Genomic DNA, 18,273 nt, shown 5'->3' on the forward strand with positions numbered 1-18,273 from the left:
CCTGTAAATTTTCAGAATATCATCAGACTTAACTGTAGACATCAGATTCTCATTCTTTGTCTGATTTGTGCAAGAAAACAATTATTCCACTTCTCCATGCAGTATTGTTCGAATTGTAGTAAGTACATTATAATCCTTCATACACTACACCTGTCCTACAAATATGACTTACCCTATGTTAGATACTGTCAAATCTATAAAAATGAATATTTACAGATTTATTTATAATAATATGAAACATTGTACTATAGTATCTGTTCTATAAATGTTTCATTTGTGTGATTAGCCTATCATATTTCAGGTGGTCAACATGGTGACATCACACAAATTTGTAAATCTGAATGATGGATTTTATAATGTGGCTAAAGTCGTTAATAATGAAATACAGTTATTGATTATACCATACTGTTTACTTATGATATCTATTGCTTGATGCAAAATGCAGTAAAATTACGAAGGATTTGTGAAAAACATTTCTGGTAATGCATATTGTGAAATATTTGACTTCCTTCATTTTCTAGTGTCAAGATACTACTTCAGTAGTCAAGCGTTTGAAATCCTGTTTCATAATAGAACTGGGACAGTGTGCTGTTCAGAGCTCCGAGGTTCGGATGCTGACAGTGGAACTGGACATCAGTAATGTAATACCCCTTCATACATTCCCACACTCATTCCAGGAGAATGGTGACTTAATTATTTTAAGCTTCCAGTACCTACCATATTCATAAAGATCTCTACTTTTTAACACATATATCTTTCTCACTTTTATATTAATTACTAACTTATGAAGTCAGCCACTTTGGGAGATATATAGTTTTTCCATGCTTCTTCAAGATACGTTAAATTTACTCGGTCATCAAACTATGACTGTAAACCAAATATGACAGCAGTTAAGACCATAAATGTTCATGTCTTTCCTCCTGTTATTAATAAATATTTTAAATTACCAGTGCTCTTCTAGGTATTTGCAGAGTTATTTCATCTTGACATTACACAGAATGCAAATTATACGCACATAAAATTTTCCATTATATCATAGTTGCAACAGAAATAAATCCATAACTATTTCAGTAGCGATTATATTCCTAAGAAAGATGTGTAGGGAATAATTGTCTAAATCCCCAGTATTAAAAATATTGGCAAATTTGTAAGTATCTTGGGAATGAAAAATGAAAATCCGCAGCCTGCTTCCAGTCATTCGACCGGGTCAGGGATGGAATGAATGAAGCCCCATCTAGCGGCAAGGGTAGGAATTCTGCAGACTGCCGAAGCCTGTCGCTCTCCTCTGGGGCAATGATTAATGGCTGACGGATGAAATGAAATAATATTGGAGAGTGTTGCTGGATGAAATGATATGACAGGAAAAACTGGAGTACCCGGAAAAAAGCCTGCCCTGCTTCCGCTTTGTCCAGCACAAATCTCACGTGGAGTGACCGGGATTTGGACCACGGAGCCCAGCGGTGAGAGTCCGGCGCGCTGCCGCTTGATCCAAGGAGGCTCGTAATCTTGGGAATGATTACCGAAAACTATTCATTCACTGAAACAAATATTATGTTATATTTACTTAGCATTTAAAACAATGTTATAATTTATTCTTTTAATTATTTCACTTATTTTAATGTTTGAACTAAGTCTGCAACGGTTTAGGTAAATCCACAGCATGGTACAGCTAATTCCAATAGCCCGTTAATTAACTGCCGATAACACTTTCTTCCAAACACAACAAACGGGATAGGCCTAAGTTGATTAAATTAAATTAGATATTTTCCTGGCAAGATTACGGCTAATTGGTCTTCTCTTCCATTTAACCAGATTATTAGATACAATAATTATATTTACTATAACAATCAGAAATAAAATTTCTTTCAAATGGTAACTTAATGGAATACCAAAACAGATAATGATAGTAATGAAGTAATAGGCATGATTATGAGGATGATAATAATCACGAAGTAATAAAAAACTGCAAAAATATTTGCGTATACAACTGAGTCCTAACTAATTAATATCTACAAAAATAATGAAATAACTACGTAGAATCGCTGCTGCTAACAATTTACAATTTAGGAAATTAAGGTGCTATTGCTGAGATTGTTTCATGTAGCTAGCACGAGTGGGTTCTATTAACAGTGCTACGTAGCTTATTCCACAATCGTGCTGTAGAAATGACTGAGGAGTTTGTGTATCCTGTCGTACGATGGGATGGTATAGATAAGAGTGTGTCTGCTTTTCACTGCGTACCAAAATTGTGGCCGGATAACAACCAGTTAAACTGAGAATGAATATAAGGTGGAGAGGATATAGAGAGAATTCGGTGAATTATACACGAGGCATGAAGGTTACGACATTGTTTTAGCCTTAATAAGTTAGTCAGTAGATGGTAATTTACAGTCCGGCCGCCGCCACCGCCACACGCCGCTGGGAGATGCTTCCGCCTCACGGAATGTGCTGACTACGAGTGCATGTTTAACCTCGTGTGACATCACTTGAAAAGTAAGGCGGTTGCCTTAGAGCGAATCATCACCTTACATGACCTTACGCTGGCTACGTGTGCAGTCTTAACCGTACAGACCTCGGGATCGACCCCAGGCTTATGGGCGTTTACATTAGAGACACAAATTCGATTCCCAAGAGTGAAAGCTTAACCTAACAGACAACGTGATTAACCTGTCAGGCAAGATGCATCGAGGTTTAAACTTACAGACCTCGGGTTCAACCCTAGAACTAAGGGCGTTAACCGCACAGACCCAAGTTTGATGCCAAAAAGTGCAATCTTACCCTAACAGTCAACGTGATTATGGCTAAGTGGGTAAACTTAACCTAACAGACATGACCTCGCAGATACCGGGTTCTACACCAGCCCTAAGGGCGTTAAAATTACTTTTTTTTGCATTTGCTTTACGTCGCACCGACACAGATATGTCTTATGGTAACGATGGGATGGGAAAGGCCTAGGAATGGGAAGGAAGTGGCCTTGGCCTTAATTAAGGTACAGCCCCAGCATTTTCCTGGTGTGGAAATGAGAAACCACGGAAAACCATCTTCAGGGCTGCCGACAGTGGGGTTCGAACCCACTATCTCCAGATTACTGGATACTGGCCGCACTTAAGCGACTGCAACTATCGAGCTCGGTCGTTAAAATTACAGACCTAAGTTCGATGCCGAGGCTAACGGCATAACAGTGTAAGCTTAACATTACATGACGTTCATAGCTAGGAGTGTAGGCTTACCCTCACGCTGACTAGGCGTTAACCGGTTACCCTTCCCTACATTCTGGTTAAAAGTGCAGGCTTAGTCTGATACTGATCAGGCATAAACCTAACCGGTTGTCCTTCCCTACACCCTGGCTAAAACTGCAAGTGTAACCTTACGCTGACCAGGCGTTAACATAACAGGTTGCCCTACCCTACACCCTGGCAAAAGGGCAGGCTTAAACATACGCTGAGCAGGCCTTAACCTAACAGGTTGCCCTTCCATACACCCTGTTAAAAGTGCAGGCTTAATTTTACGCTGACCAGGCGTTAACCTAACTGCTTGCCCTTCCATATACCCTGGCAAAATGTATAGACTTAACCTTACGATGGCCGGGCGTTAACTTAACCTGTTGCCCTTCCCTACACCCTGGTAAAAAGTGCAGGCTTAACTTTAGGCTGACCAAGCGTTAGCCTAACTGTTTGCCCTTCTCCATACCCTGGTAAAATATATAGACTTAACCTTACGATGGCCGGGCGTTAACCTAACCTGTTGCCTTTCTCTACACGCTGGCAAAAAGTGCACGCTTAACCTTAAGGTTACCAGGCGTTAACCTAACCGGTTATCCATCCCTACACTGTGGCTGTAGTTTCAATCCCAGGCTTAACGTAACTAGACTAGATCAGACATGGTCCAGGGGCTTTGCACCTGAACTTGGAACAAGATGGCGGCTACACACAATGTATTAATGGGACTAGGAGATAGTGTAAGGCGTAATACTTATGCTTTATTCATCGGGGCGTAATATTTGGAAGCACCTTTTCTGGCTCGAAGCTAAGCGACTACAGGGTCCAATACGCTAGCGTGTGAACTGATGCTTAGCGCCCTATTGGTTTCCAGTTTGTGGAACACTGAATTTTTAATTTTACATTTCGTGCATATATATTTGAACTCTAGAGATATGTGGAAGCTTACAATATTGTTGACATCACTTAGGGATTTAAACTTTATGTTCATAACGGAAACAAATGTTCGCGCTACACATGACAGGGAATGGAACCCACGGCTCTTACCTTTGGACTGCTGAGTACCATGCTGAGTAAATGACTACGCATTGTAAGCGTGCGTTAAATTCAAAACACCCAACCGACCAGCTACAAGAAATTTTAAAAATCGCCGACCGGACTAGGAATTGACCTGTGGCTCCTCTACGTGAGCAGCGTGACCATACGTTAAAACGTGTGCCTTTAATTGAAACCGCTTCTTAGCGCTACTAGAAATTAAAAATATAACGAATGAATTGGTATTCTAACCTGGAGCTTAACTGGACACAAAGATGAAGTGGGATTGTTTAATTCGTAACACCTAACGTTTGATCTTCAGGATATTAAAAATCCACGTCCCGACTAGGATTCGAACCTAGAGCTCGCTTGCACTTTTTGCCATTCAAATATTTAACTCCAAAAATTCAAATATTTAACCCTGAGCAAAGAAAAATATCACCGGCTCGGAGTTTCGAACCTGTATCTCACTTGCACTCAGAACTATAGAGCTTATAAGAAGAAAATATCCTCAAGCCGACATGAAATCGATGGCAAGCTTTTCTTTCTGTGAAGACTAAGTGTGAACTGTTAGTTCACTGTACAGTGCGTTAACTGAATACGGAGTGAGAATACAGCAAATTTCGTATAAAGTGAGATCGTGACTTATGTGCATCTCAGCAAAAAAATTGACTGCACGAGCAAGTTTATTACACTTGGAAGTATTCGATGAGACATGATATACAAAATTCTTTGTTTTTACATTTTGCCTATTATGCACATCTCAACAAAAATTCAATTGGTGATACGAGCAAGTTGACTACTTGGAAGTAATTTATTTGCTGAGACAGGGAATACAAACTGAATTGGTTACGCATTCAGCTCTGAGCTGTAGATTTGAACCCTGGAGTATTGTAAACCCCTGCTGTAACTTTTAGATCACTTAGCACCTAACATTTGTATTGCGAGAAATTAAAAACATGCCCATCCCGACTGGGAATCGAACTCGGCATTTTGAACAGAATGTAGTTTTCATGCTAGAGCGACATAGATATGTCGATTCAATGTGAAAATGAGATATCACCTAAAACTGTCTTCAGGGTCGGAGTTCGTTTTGCTGTCTCTTTTTGTACATGTTCACGGCATATAGGATTTAAAATGCATGTAGCTAACTCGCACTCTATAAAAAGAAGCGCGCTGACTCCAACTCCGAGATGCAAATAGCTCATGTGCGATATGCTGATGAACGAAGAAGCTTTGAAGCGTTGACTCCACGCTAACTTCCGTGACTTATGCTAACGCTCTTCCTGACCTTGCACTACATGTCGAAGAGCCCTAGGTTTCACCCCTGTCATGTGTAGCATAAACAACTTTTTTCGGTTCTGAACACAAAGTTTTAAACTCTAAGTGATGTCAACATTACAGTAGGCAAAAGAAAGTCTCTAGAATTCAAATCCGTAAGTTCGAAATGTTAGAATGAAAAATTCAGTGTTCCAAATACCAAAATCTTATAGCTCCTTACGCATCAACTCACACGCTGGGATCTTTGAATCTTCACCCGCTCAGCTGCAAGACCTTGAAGTAGCTTTCTAAAGTTATGTCCCTATGAATAAAGCACATTTATTAAGCCGTACACCGTCTCCCTAGTCCCGTAAACCATCGTGTTCCAAGTTCATCTCTGAGCTCTAAATTATAACTCATTCATTTAGCCATTTGCTCTTCTACCCTTTTGCCATTCAGCCATTTAGCCCGGTAGCCATTTAACTCTTAGGGATGTAGCCCCTTTGCCATCGTTCCCGTTTGCCATTTATCCCTATTGCCCTTCTGCCCTTTTACCAGTTACCCCTTTTGCCCTTTATCACTTTATCCATTTAGTCCTTTTGCCCTTTTTGCCCTTTAGCCCTCTTGCCCTTTACCCCTTTCGACATTTGGCCCTCGTATCTTTTGCCATTAAGCCCTTTTGCCCGTTTGCCCTCTTTGCGGTAGTTTAGCTCCAAGACCTAAGGTCGCCATTCATCGTTAATCCCCAATGAATAAATCATATCTATTAGTTTTACACCATCTTCCTAGCCCCATGTTTAGCTCCCATCTTGTTCCAAGTTCAGTTTCCAACGTTACGCCCCTATAAATAAAGAATATGTATTAAGCCTTACACCATCTCCCTAGTCCTATTAATACAACGTGTAGCCGCTAAGCTCGTGTAGGGAATAGCAACCGGTTAGGTTAACGCCTGGTCAGCGTGCTGTCATGCTGATATGTGCCTACTAGCCTGGGAGGTAAAGTTATATGAGCTGGTGTAGTGTAGGACAATCGGTCAAAGTTCAAACTGATGCATATTTTTTCACACGCAGGCCGATGCGAAGACATGTAGGAGCATCTGGCAAAGTGCGCAACACGCTACATTCACAAATTTTTGCTAGGTTAGTAACCTTTACTGCTAGCAGAAATAATTCTGCTGAGACGTGGCATTGTTCCTTTCATAATACATTTCAGCATTCCTTTTTATGTAGAGGATACAGCTGTGCTAAATGCAAAACAATGAACTTGGTATTTCATGTCTCAGCAAATACTTCCAAATCTAATCAACTTGCTCATGCAGTAAATATGTTTTGTTGATATGTGCATACTAGCCTACATGCAAAAACAATGAACTTAGTATTTTATATCTCAGCAAATACTTCCATGTCTAATCAACTTGCTTATGCATACAGTTTTTTGCTGAAATGCACATACGGTCACGACGTCACTTTTGCTGCATTCTCACTCCGTAATCAGTTACCGTACTTTGAACTAAGAGTTCGCACTTAGTCTTCAGTGAAAGAAAAGCTTGCCATCGATTTCAGGTTGGGTTGAGGATTCGTTCTTCTTATACACTTAAGCTGTATAGTTCTGAGTCCAAGTGAGCTCCAGGTAGCGCTAAAGCTAGGGATTTAAGTTAAACGCACAAGATTTTAACGTGCAGTCAAGCTTGTTTGCTGCGTACTTAGGGGAGCTACAGGTTCGATTCCTAGTCGCTTCTACGATTTTTTAAATTTCTTGTAGCTCGACGGTTGGAGGATTTGAATGTAACGCTCGGTTTTAATGCGCAGTCATTTAGTTAGCATGATACTCAGCAGTCCAAAGGTAAGAGCCCTGGGTTCCATTACCTGTCATGTGCAGCGCGTTTCTTTTTTCGTTCTGATCACATAGCTTTAATCTCTACAAGTTGTCAATTCTATTGTAAGCCACTATAATTCTCTAGAGTTCAAATCCATAAGCATGAAATATTAAAATAAAAAATTCAGTGTTCAAAACAATGAAAAACCAGTAGGGCGTTACGCATCAGTTCACACGTTATCGTATTGGACTCTTTAGTCGCTTAGCTTTGAGCCTCAAAGATTCTTCCTGATATGTATTATGCCTTTATGTATTATGCCTTTCACCATCTCCCTAGTCCCACTAATACAATGTGTATAGCCGCCATCTTGTTCCAATCTCATGTCCCAAAGCGCCTAGGCAACGTCTCATCTTGTCTAGTTAGGTTAAGCCTGGGATCGAATCTATAGCTAAAGTGTAGGGAAGGGCAACCGGCTTGGTTAACGCTTGGTTAGCATAAGGTTAAGCCTGCACTTTTTATGGGGCGTGCGGAAGGACAACGAGTTAGGTTAACGCCTGGTCAGCGTAAGGTTAAGCCTGCACTTTTTCCAAGGTGTAGGGAAGTGAAACCTGTTATGTTAACGCCTGGTCAGTGTAAGGTTATGCCTGCATTTTTAGCCAGGGTGTGGGGAATGGCACCCGGTTAGGTAAGCGCCTGGTCAGCGTGAAGCTATGCCTATACTCTTAGCCATTAACATATTGTAAGGTTAAGCCTACACTGCTATGCGGTTAGCCTCGGCATCGAACTTAAATCTCTAAGGGCCTTTGGCCTGGGGTCGAACCCGGGATCTACAAGATTAAGTAATGTTATGTTAAGCTTGCCCACTTAGCCATAGTCACGTTGGCTGTTAGGGTAAGCTTACACTTTTTGGCATCGAATTTGCGTCTGTATTGTTAACGCCCTTAGGTCTAGTTTCAAACCCGAGGTCTGTAAGGTTAAGCCTGGACACGTCTTGCCTGATTGGTTAAGATTTCACTCTTACCCATAATCACATTGACCTTTAGGTTAAGCTTGCACTCTTGGACATCGAACATGGGTCTGTGCCCTTAGGCCTGGGGTCAAACCCGAGGTCTGTAAGGTTAAGTCTGGACACGTAGTCAGCGTAAGGTCGTATAAGGTTAACAGTGCCCTCTTTGCCAACCGCCCTCCTTTTCATGTGAGATCACACGAGGTTAAACATGCACTCTTAGTCAGCACATTCAGTGGAGGTGGAGGTGTAGCGGTAGCGGCGGCCAAACTGTCCAATGATATATACTTTCGTCGTAGGCCGAAGTGACGTGATCATAGCACCAAGAATCACTTCGGTAGCGCACACAAGCATTTTAAGGTCGTTGTTTTTTATCAACATGAGTGTCAGTCAGGTCGGTGTAAACTGTATCACATTAGTCAAAATTATGTAGCACTAACGTATAGATAAACTGCTATTTCAACAACAACAACAACAACAACAAAAATCTACGGGAATCTGCGTTTCGAGTTCAGACTTGAAAATAGGTAGTGAAGTTCTTTGATGTTACCATCAAAGGGATGCATTGCACAATTTAAAACCTTTAGTGGAGAAATACAAAACGTTAAGATGGCGTAATGAGCCGGCTAGGCCTTGGCTTCACGCTGGGGTAAAGTTACTGTTCACAATTTAGGAATTATTTAAAGTAATAAACTTCATGGTTGGGTTCCGTATTGAGTTAAGACTTAACTTAAAATGAATACAAGATTTATTGCTCCACCTTCTCAATACTTAAAATACTTCTCAATACTTAAAATAATTTAAGTATTGAGAAGGTGGAGCAATAAATCTTGTATTCATTTTAAATTTAGGAATTAGCCATACTGCAGTTTTAGCTGTTCCTCCCCTTATTGTAGATAAGCCGAATGATGCCATTGTTTAAATTACCTACCTTTTAAAAGTTAACATGTCTTTTTATTGCTTCATGATACGCTTCTTTTTCTTCAAAACTCTAATTTCTGTTGCATAAAATGTGTTGTACTAATGGTGTTGTTTCAAAAATAGTTACTTTTAATTTTACCTCGTTGAAACTACTGTAAAATGTTTGAAGTTCTTCTCATAATTATAAAGGGTTCTCAATTCTTTGTAGGTGTGTCCACGAGTATATGGACGTGTACGCTGAGGTACAACAACCAGATCCCTCTGAACTCATTAATTCACCATTTGGCGGGCGGTACTGTGGTCCTATCCCTCCCCGGCGACGCATCTCTCTCTACAGAACTTTGGCTCTGGGTTTCTACACCGACAAGAACGCTACCTATCCAGCACTGTTTAGCGGAAGATACGCCTTCATCAACGACTGTAAGTTGGATAATTAGAACGTTGTTCATGATTTTCTTAATACATGAATAAAAAATATGATATATTTACATATATATATAGTGATTCTAGTAATAAAATATATACGTATTTCCAGTACCGCTACGTACGAAACGTTTCCAACTGGAGGCAAAACATTTAAACACTGTGACTCAAAATCTGATCAATATCTTGTTCATCAGTAGCAAATTGTACCTTAACAGTTTCTATGATTCTAAGGCAGATTCAATCTTTTAAGTTTTAGTTACTACTTATGCTGAATCTAGTCAAAAGTAATTACACTTTTCACATTTTATAGATATCGGACTTAAACTGCATATCAGATTACGTTCACACACGATATGTACATCTGGTATGACTAACTCTTAACTCTAGAAATAAACCCTCTGTAAACCCCTGTGATTGGAGGCGGAGGAATACATCCACACGGTATCCTCTGCTTGTCGTTACAGGTCACTAGACGGGGTGGGCATTAGTGACCGCGCGACCTCTAGATGAATCTGACATTGCTTCCATATACTTGTGACATGCTCCTTCCTTTCATCACTCCTAACAGACCTCCTATGTTCGTACTCGTCGCCGACGGTATTAAGTTTGGGATGCCCTGGGAGATCAAAACGCCTTTGTAATACTTTTCTTTCTTTTGCCGATATGTTGATTCTTCGAATTATCAGACCTCTTTATTTTTCCTTCTGGTTAGTATTTAGAGAGCATAGTAACCCAATTTACTTGCTCATAAAACAGTAAATACCACCACAAAACTTCAGGAAGAACCACAACTTAGTTCTTGATATTCGTGCTACTCGAGGGATGGTACCCTAATCACAAAGTTGTTACTGTTATTCCCATATTGTACAAGTCTCTGTGAACTGGGTTACCAGTTATGATGAATCTGTAACTAATATTATATAACATGTTTAAGAAAACTTTTGAAATGTAGGCCCAACTTTTATTCCTTGATAACGAGCAATATGCTTTCCCCATTCAGGGATTTTCATAAGACTACAATTTTATAATTTAAAATAAGGGACTTAAAAATCTGTTTAAAAATGACTCTGTGATTTAGAGTTATTTTAAATGATTGCATATTATTGAAGTTGAGTCTTTCAGAGCAGTAATTGCAAATCTTAGAACAAAGGCATTTTCCAGATAGGAGTCCTTCCAGAACTTCGCGAATAAAGCCTGGGATTGTGCCTCTTTTCACCGATCATTAAACCGATGACCTGAATGTTGCGAAGTTGGTATTTCGACTTGTAGTAACGAATAGCCGGCTTATAGATGGAGCATTCCTCGGTGTGTGGGAGGGAACATCATGACTGAAGTTCTCCTTCTCACAGCTCTTCTCTAGCTTTACGAGCAATGATGTGCCTGCTGTCTACGACGAGCCTTTCTATACCTACATCCACAACAATAGGTGCATGCATGTTGGTTAAAGCTTCATGAACGAAGTCAAGAGTTTCGTTGATGTAGTTTACTTAGTAGATGTTGCAAGCAGCTTTTCCAGAAGCTGGTATGTTGAAGAAATGCTTCTCATCTCGACTTAAATAATCCCATACCCTTGTATTTTCTGTCTGAATATAGCATAGCATTGGATATGTCACCAGGTCGTTAAAAATATTTCCTGGAGGGAATTTCTGGTCATAAATTAAAAATGACGTTGTAGTTTATAGTTAATTGAAATGATCGCATAATATTCCAATTGAACCTTACAGAGGAGTAATTGCAAATCTTAGAACAAAGGCATTGTCCAGATGGAAGTCCTTGCAGAACTTTACGAAAAAGCCTTTTCTTACCGATCATTAAACTGATGACCTGAATGCTTAGTTTCCCTTGGCATTTTTTTATGTGATTAGAGCAGGGCGGAAGATGTTAGCGGGGCTAATTTAGTTTTGAGGTTGCTGATCACTCGTTTCGAATCAAAGGTGAATTCATCATGAAACGATACTCCGAGGAATCTCGCGGTCTCATTGGAGAGCATAGTGAGAATTTCTCCACCATCATTAAGTAACAGAGGCGTTTCTGAGAGAACATCGTCCTCAATGTCAATCCACTGCTGATATCAAGACTTATTTCACAGAATCCTACAATGGCATTTTAAGCGAGTACTGTAGCAGTATTAACATCACTTCCAATAATCAAGATATCATCAGCGAACGCTAGTACGTTAACGTTAGGGTGGCGATCTACTACTACTGTGTAACCAAACTCATTAATTTCATCCAGAATGTGATTTGTGAATATGTAATACGAAATCAGAGACATGGGACACATGTCTTTGGATAGTTATTGACTTGGTTATCTGGCGATTGCAATCGAGGCAGAATTGGAGCTTTGAAGAAGCATTACTAGGCGTATTAGTTTGGCTGGTATAGGCAGGGAGTCCAAAGTTTTACAGAGGTGATAAATGGTCAACATTATCAAAGACCTAACGGATGTCAAGGAAAACTAAGGAGGCACATTTCTTTAGCTGTTTAGCAGATGACAAGGTGGAGCTCAGAATGGACGTATTGATCAGGCTACCAGCCAAGCTCGCAAATTCACGCTGCGATTCACTAAGAGTGACGAAGAAACGCAAGGTAGTTGGAGTAAGAGGTAGGGATCACGTGTAGGTCTCCCCACCACGCTTAGCCATCGGTGACGTCCTCGGAACCCTCAGCCCCTTGTCCTCTGTATGAGGTAATACACAGCTGTGTGCGATTCTGTTTTAGCCACAAGTTAGAGATAAGAGGACTTGATTGATATTATAAACTCACCTCAGAAAAGGCATTCCACTATTACATTAGAGTAATAACATGATATCAAATACAAGGTGAATCAGGTGGCGTTTCTGAAATATTTATAAGATCTGTATAATAGTTTGTAACAATGCCAAGACTGTGATCGCTGTGGAATGGCCATACCATATGTTCATGTTCATAACACCTAACAGTGAAAAAATAACAAGGAACTCTATTTGTTACAGATTTTAACATTAAAGCTTGATGACTGCAGGAAGTATGCACATTGTTACAATCAATTAGGAAACTGTAACTGTCCATAGCGCAAAGAGCAAATGTTAGAAAATTATTACTGTCAATAACACAAACAGTAAATGTTCTCCTCCGAATGTCAAAGAACTGACAAATTACATGTTAACGTTAGATAGTCTATGCAAATTAATGAGCCTGTCTATTAACACTTTTAGCACTGGTTCCAGATACAAGCATAATAAACTGTCTTTCATAAAAAATTAACAGGTGTGTTATACATAAAGAATAATGCTGATATTTACTAAAATATTATCTATAGCACTTACCTACAGCATTAGTGAAATCTCTTTATCGGAAATGTCTTTGCTCTTCTTATTCTTCTTCTTTCTAAGTCACTTTTATTGGTACTGTATTCACCGAAACTCGGCCTCTTGAATGCCTTACTTTTGTTTAAAGCATTCATTCCAATAAAAGAACGGCTTCTCACGAAGCACCTACTGCATGAATTTCGCGGAATTTCTTCTTCAAGATGACCTTAAGGTTTGCGACTACGATAGAACCCTATTTCACTTCCTTCCCGTGGTAAAGATTGAACTCTCTTTCCATTTGCACTACAGTCTTGTACCATCTTTCTGTAGACTGCATCAAACTGTCTCTAGACCTTTTCGAAAGCCAATCTCCATCTCTTGTCGTAGGTTGACTTGTTTTTTCTCCGTAATCGGTTTCTATGCCGAGATTTTCTTCCTTACCATGGAAGCTATATAGAGCAAGGTCTTCAAGCAGATCATCACGATCTTTGGTTTCGCGACTGTCCTCGAGCTATTCCCCTAGCTCTTCAAGGTCTTTAACGAACCCTTGATCATCCTCCGGTAAATAATAGGATGTTGTGGGCTCAACCCTGACCTCAAACTGGCACCCGATATCCGAGTTTTCATCGACTTCTTCAGTGGCATATGATACAATATTTGCGCTTAATGTTTTACAATCTTCGGGAGAACATTTGGACCTTCTTATCACCTCGGAAGTGTAGGGGCTGATAAGCAATGATTTCACCCTTTGCGTCACAGGTGTCGGAAGAGGGCAGACATAAAATATTTCGAGCCCTCGAAGCTGAGGAAAATAGATTCCAATAATGTCTTTATTACATCCTGCTGCCACTGTTTATTTAGGTCAGTTGCTTTGCGGAATAAGTGAAAGTGTATGTTTCGTTCTTTGCGTGCCTGTTATGCTATGCGCAATCTGCAATGGCGCAAAAAAACCATACTCAAAAGTGTACACTATTACGGCTTTTTACTTTTTATCACATAAAATAAATAGATTCTGCGTGCACTGCAGTTCTTATTCGAACTACCTCATTCAGAGCAGCTTCAGCGTGAGGGTCCTGAGTGACGTCAGAGCTCCGCTTTGCTACTGCGCATCTCTCCCGTGACCCCGACCTTGTATTCTGCGTACCTTGGAAGGAACGCAACAGTCCGCCTGAAATGCGTTCTATAACTCTTCTCAGTACCACGCAGCTAGGTATAGGCCTGCAGTCAAATCGTTTGCGTCACCACTTTTGTAAATAAGTATTGTTCTAGCCTTAGCTAAACAAACATGGTCAACACTTTCAGAGATCTCGTGTATAGTTATGAAGGCTATTACTGTATTTCAAAGCAGGTGTCATCTTTGTTTGCCCTTAGCAGTACCTTATTAGGTCCGAGGTCTGTAGAACGATGAGAGGAATAGTGAAGATATATATAGTTTACATTAGATCCGCACTGTTTCTCGCAGTCACGTCCAGTTTGGCGCTCAGGATTGCTGCTTCGACGGAAGTTGTATTGAGTGCTGCATGCCTTATTCATTTTTCTTACGTGATGTAATTAGTGGACGGATGCTTGGTCCCAAGAACTAGGTGAATGGCTTTTGATAGAAAGACAGTGAAATTGTGAATTTTTGTATTGAAATCTTGCAAGTTTTCAATGTTCCGAAAATAACATTTTCATTTATTCCTTTGGATCTTGTACATTTCTAAATCCCGATTACTTACTGTAGGTGAAATAGGTACAGGAGGTCTGTTAGCTACAACTTGCACTGTCGCGGTACAATCGGTTACTAGAGTGGAAAATAACAGTTGTAATAACGTGCCACGAATATAGGTCCAAAATATATTATTTGTCTTGGAATTAGCGGAAGGATAGTAGCGTGATCCGTACATTAAGAATTATCTCCACAGTTTACTGTATATATGATTGAAATAAATTGTCATCTTCTTCTGCACCATCATCCACTTTCTTCTGCCGGAAGACAGGCCTTGTCATGTGATAAATTTCTCCTTCATTGTTGTCTATCTATTGCTGTGATTTTCATTTCTCTGAGGTACTATTCCTTGTCGTTGTCAAGCATTTGATGTTTATTTTTTTCCTCTTCCTCTTTTATTATTTACTATTCCTTCCACTGAATTCTTTAGCAAATATACCCTTCTCACACAGTGTCCAGTCCAGTTCATTATTCTATTTCTAATAATTTGTATTGGGATCGTTTTACTCACGTCTTAACATAACCTCTCCATTCCTTACATTGTCCTTCGCTACTTCCATTTTCTTCCATATCCGCATATCTAGCGCTAACAGAATTTTCTCATCTTCCTTTTTAACGTAGGCTACAAGTCCCTGAATCATATAGTGCAGCGCTCCAGACATGACGCTTCACAAGCCTCTTTCTTAAAGGTGTGTTCAAACACCCGCATGGTAATTTCGTCTTCCTGTTAAAAACTTCCCTCACCATTGCAAAGCTTTCCTTAACTTCAGTTGTACAGACCACACCTTCACTGATCGTACTGCTCAAATACTTGAAGTTCTGAACTTGCACTATATCCTCTCCTTCCACCTACTTCTAAACTTCACCACCCCTTCCTCTGGCAATCATGACTTTGGTTGTGTTCAGTCTTACTCCATATTATTTTAGCTTGGTGTTAAATACTTTCATATTTTTTTCCAAGATATTACAGAAATCATAAATTTCCTTGTACCCAGTACAGTACCTCCTGAACAGTGTGACCTACATAAATTCCACAAAAATTGAACACCATTGAGATACATCATGAACGCTGTAAGATTTCCAATTCTCAACACTGCAATTTACACCACCAGTCTTTAAAACATAAATCACATAGATACTACGTGAAATATAAAACGTTTTATTTATTTTTCTCAAGGGCGTACGGGTTAAAAGCACACCTCTTTTATGGACCTTAATACTAGTCATCAAAGATCAATTAAAAGATTATTGGACTAGAAATAAAATGTAATCACTACTTCATATATTTCTAACAGAAAGTTCAATAAGAACTTATGCTATTATATATTATAAATCCCCTGAGCTGATTTTTCTTTGACGTGTAAGACTGAATTTAAGTCCCCGTTTATTAATATCGTTTTTAAGACTTTCTATGGTGCCATGTAGTATTCATGACATTTGTAAGAAGTGAGAAGAGGGTTCATTATTCTCAGTGAAGGAATTCGAAGACCTAATACAGGTTTATAAACTTATACAGATGACTTTCAAAGGCCACCTACTCATCCAAACCAAAGTGTGATAGATGATCACATAATAGAATAAATTTTCCACTTCAGTTATCTTGGTTGTGATGTTTCCTTTAATAGAGATGGATACATTGACACGAAGCTGTCCAAATTCAGGTACTTTGAAACGAATATCGAGTAGTAAGACCAGGAAAGAAACATAGCTTAAATGTTATACAGTCATGGTATTACCTACAGTAATAATAATAATAATAATAATAATAATAATAATAATAATAATAATAATAATAATAATAATAATAATAATAATAATAATAATAATAATAATAATAATAATAATAGTAATAATAATAATAATAATAATAATAATAATAATTTCATGTGGTCCGCCTCTGTGGTGTAGTGGTTAGCGTGATTAGCTGCCACCCCCGGAGGCCAGGGTTCGATTCCCGGCTCTGCCACGACATTTGAAAAGTGGTACGAGGGCTGGAACGGGGTCCACTCAGCCTCGGGAGGTCAACTGAGTAGAGGTGGGTTCGATTCCCACCTCAGCCATCCTGGAAGTGGTTTTCCGTGGTTTTCCACTTCTCCTCCAGGCGAATGCCGGGATGGTACCTAACTTAAGGCCACGGCCGCTTCCTTCCCTCTTCCTTGCCTATCCCTTCCAATCTTCCCATCCCCTCCACAAGGCCCCTGTTCAGCATAGCAGGTGAGGCCGCCTGGGTGAGGTACTGGTCATACTCCCCAGTTGTATCCCCGACCAAGTGTCTGAAGCTCCAGGACACTGCCCATGAGGCGGTAGAGGTGGGATCCCTCGCTAAGTCCGAGGGAAAAACCGAACCTGGAGGGTAAACAGTTGATGATGATGATAATTTCGTGTGGCTATTTCTAGCCGAGTGCAGCCCTTGTAAGGCAGACCCTCCGACGAGTGTGGGCGGCATCTGCCATGTGTAGGTAACTGCGTGTTATTGTGGTGGAGGATAGTGTTATGTGTGGTGTGAGCTACAGGGATGTTGGGGACAGCACAAACACCCAGCCCCCGGGCCATTGGAATTAACCAATGAAGGTTAAAATCCCCGACCCGGCCGGGAATCGAACCCGGGACCCTCTGAACCGAAGGCCAGTACGCTGAGCATTCAGCCAACGAGTCGGAGACCTACAGTAATGTACTGTTGTGAGACGTGGGTCCCACCTTACGTGAAACATCACAATCTACGATGGCTGGAAGAAAAGTAGTCGCGACACTGTCGTCAGTTTGCTTAGGTGCAATCGAGGGCTCTGCTGCTAGTACGTTATGTACAATGGAGGTAGGGCTACGCAATGCACCTATTTGCGCTAGTGCAGTTGTATGAGACAAAGCAGTCAATTCTTGGTGTCAAACCGGACCGCCCTGTAGTGATGTTTTCGAAGGTGGAACAATGGGCATGTACAAAAATCTAAGTGATTCGTAGAAGGTTTTTTGGTGCATCATCATCCTTCAATGCACAGGAAACGACTCCATTTCCAAACGCATTCCCCCATTGCCCTTCACGACAATGCCCGCTTTCACAATGCTGCTCCTGTGAAGAAATTGTTAGCGCGGTGGAGGTGAGAGTTCCTGGAGTGTCCACCCTATTCACTGTGTCTCTGTGGCTCCAGTCCGTTCCCCAAACTAAGGGAACCACTCTGAGGGAATAGTTTCCATACACGAGATACCATACTTCAAGCGGTAAGGCACTCCGTCTCGGATAAAAACAAAGGGTGCACTGCTAGCGATATCCTGTGCCTTCAACACATCTGGCGTCCGACTCGTTGGCTTAATGGTCAGCGTCCTGGCCTTCGGCTTAGAAGGTCCCGGGTTCGATTCCCGGCCGGGTCGGAGATTTTAACCTTAATTGGTTAATCCCAATGGCTCGGGGGCTGGGTGTGTGTGGCGTATTCAACATTAGAAATCATCCTAGGTAGGGCCCTCGTCTTCACAGACATGCAGGTCACCTAGTAGGCCGTCTCCTAGGAAAAGTCCTGTACGAGGCCTCTCCGGAGGCCATACGCCATTATTATAACACATCTGGCAACGGAACAACCTGTTGCCGGGGATTACACTGAAGGC

General features: G+C 40.6%; 1 protein-coding gene across 1 annotated transcript in view; it reads left to right on the forward strand.

The window, feature by feature from the left end:
* The first annotated feature begins 9,465 nt into the window (after window positions 1–9,465).
* LOC136878592 (bone morphogenetic protein 1) overlaps window positions 9,466–18,273 on the forward strand; it is a 148,284-nt gene continuing 139,476 nt past the window's right edge. The window contains exon 1 of the mRNA XM_067152094.2: window positions 9,466–9,676. Coding sequence (XP_067008195.1) covers window positions 9,481–9,676 — 196 coding nt within the window. The 5' untranslated portion in view covers window positions 9,466–9,480. The remainder of the gene's footprint in view (window positions 9,677–18,273) is intronic.

The sequence above is a fragment of the Anabrus simplex genome, chromosome 1 (genome assembly GCF_040414725.1).
Source record: "Anabrus simplex isolate iqAnaSimp1 chromosome 1, ASM4041472v1, whole genome shotgun sequence".
NCBI lineage: Eukaryota > Metazoa > Arthropoda > Insecta > Orthoptera > Tettigoniidae > Anabrus > Anabrus simplex.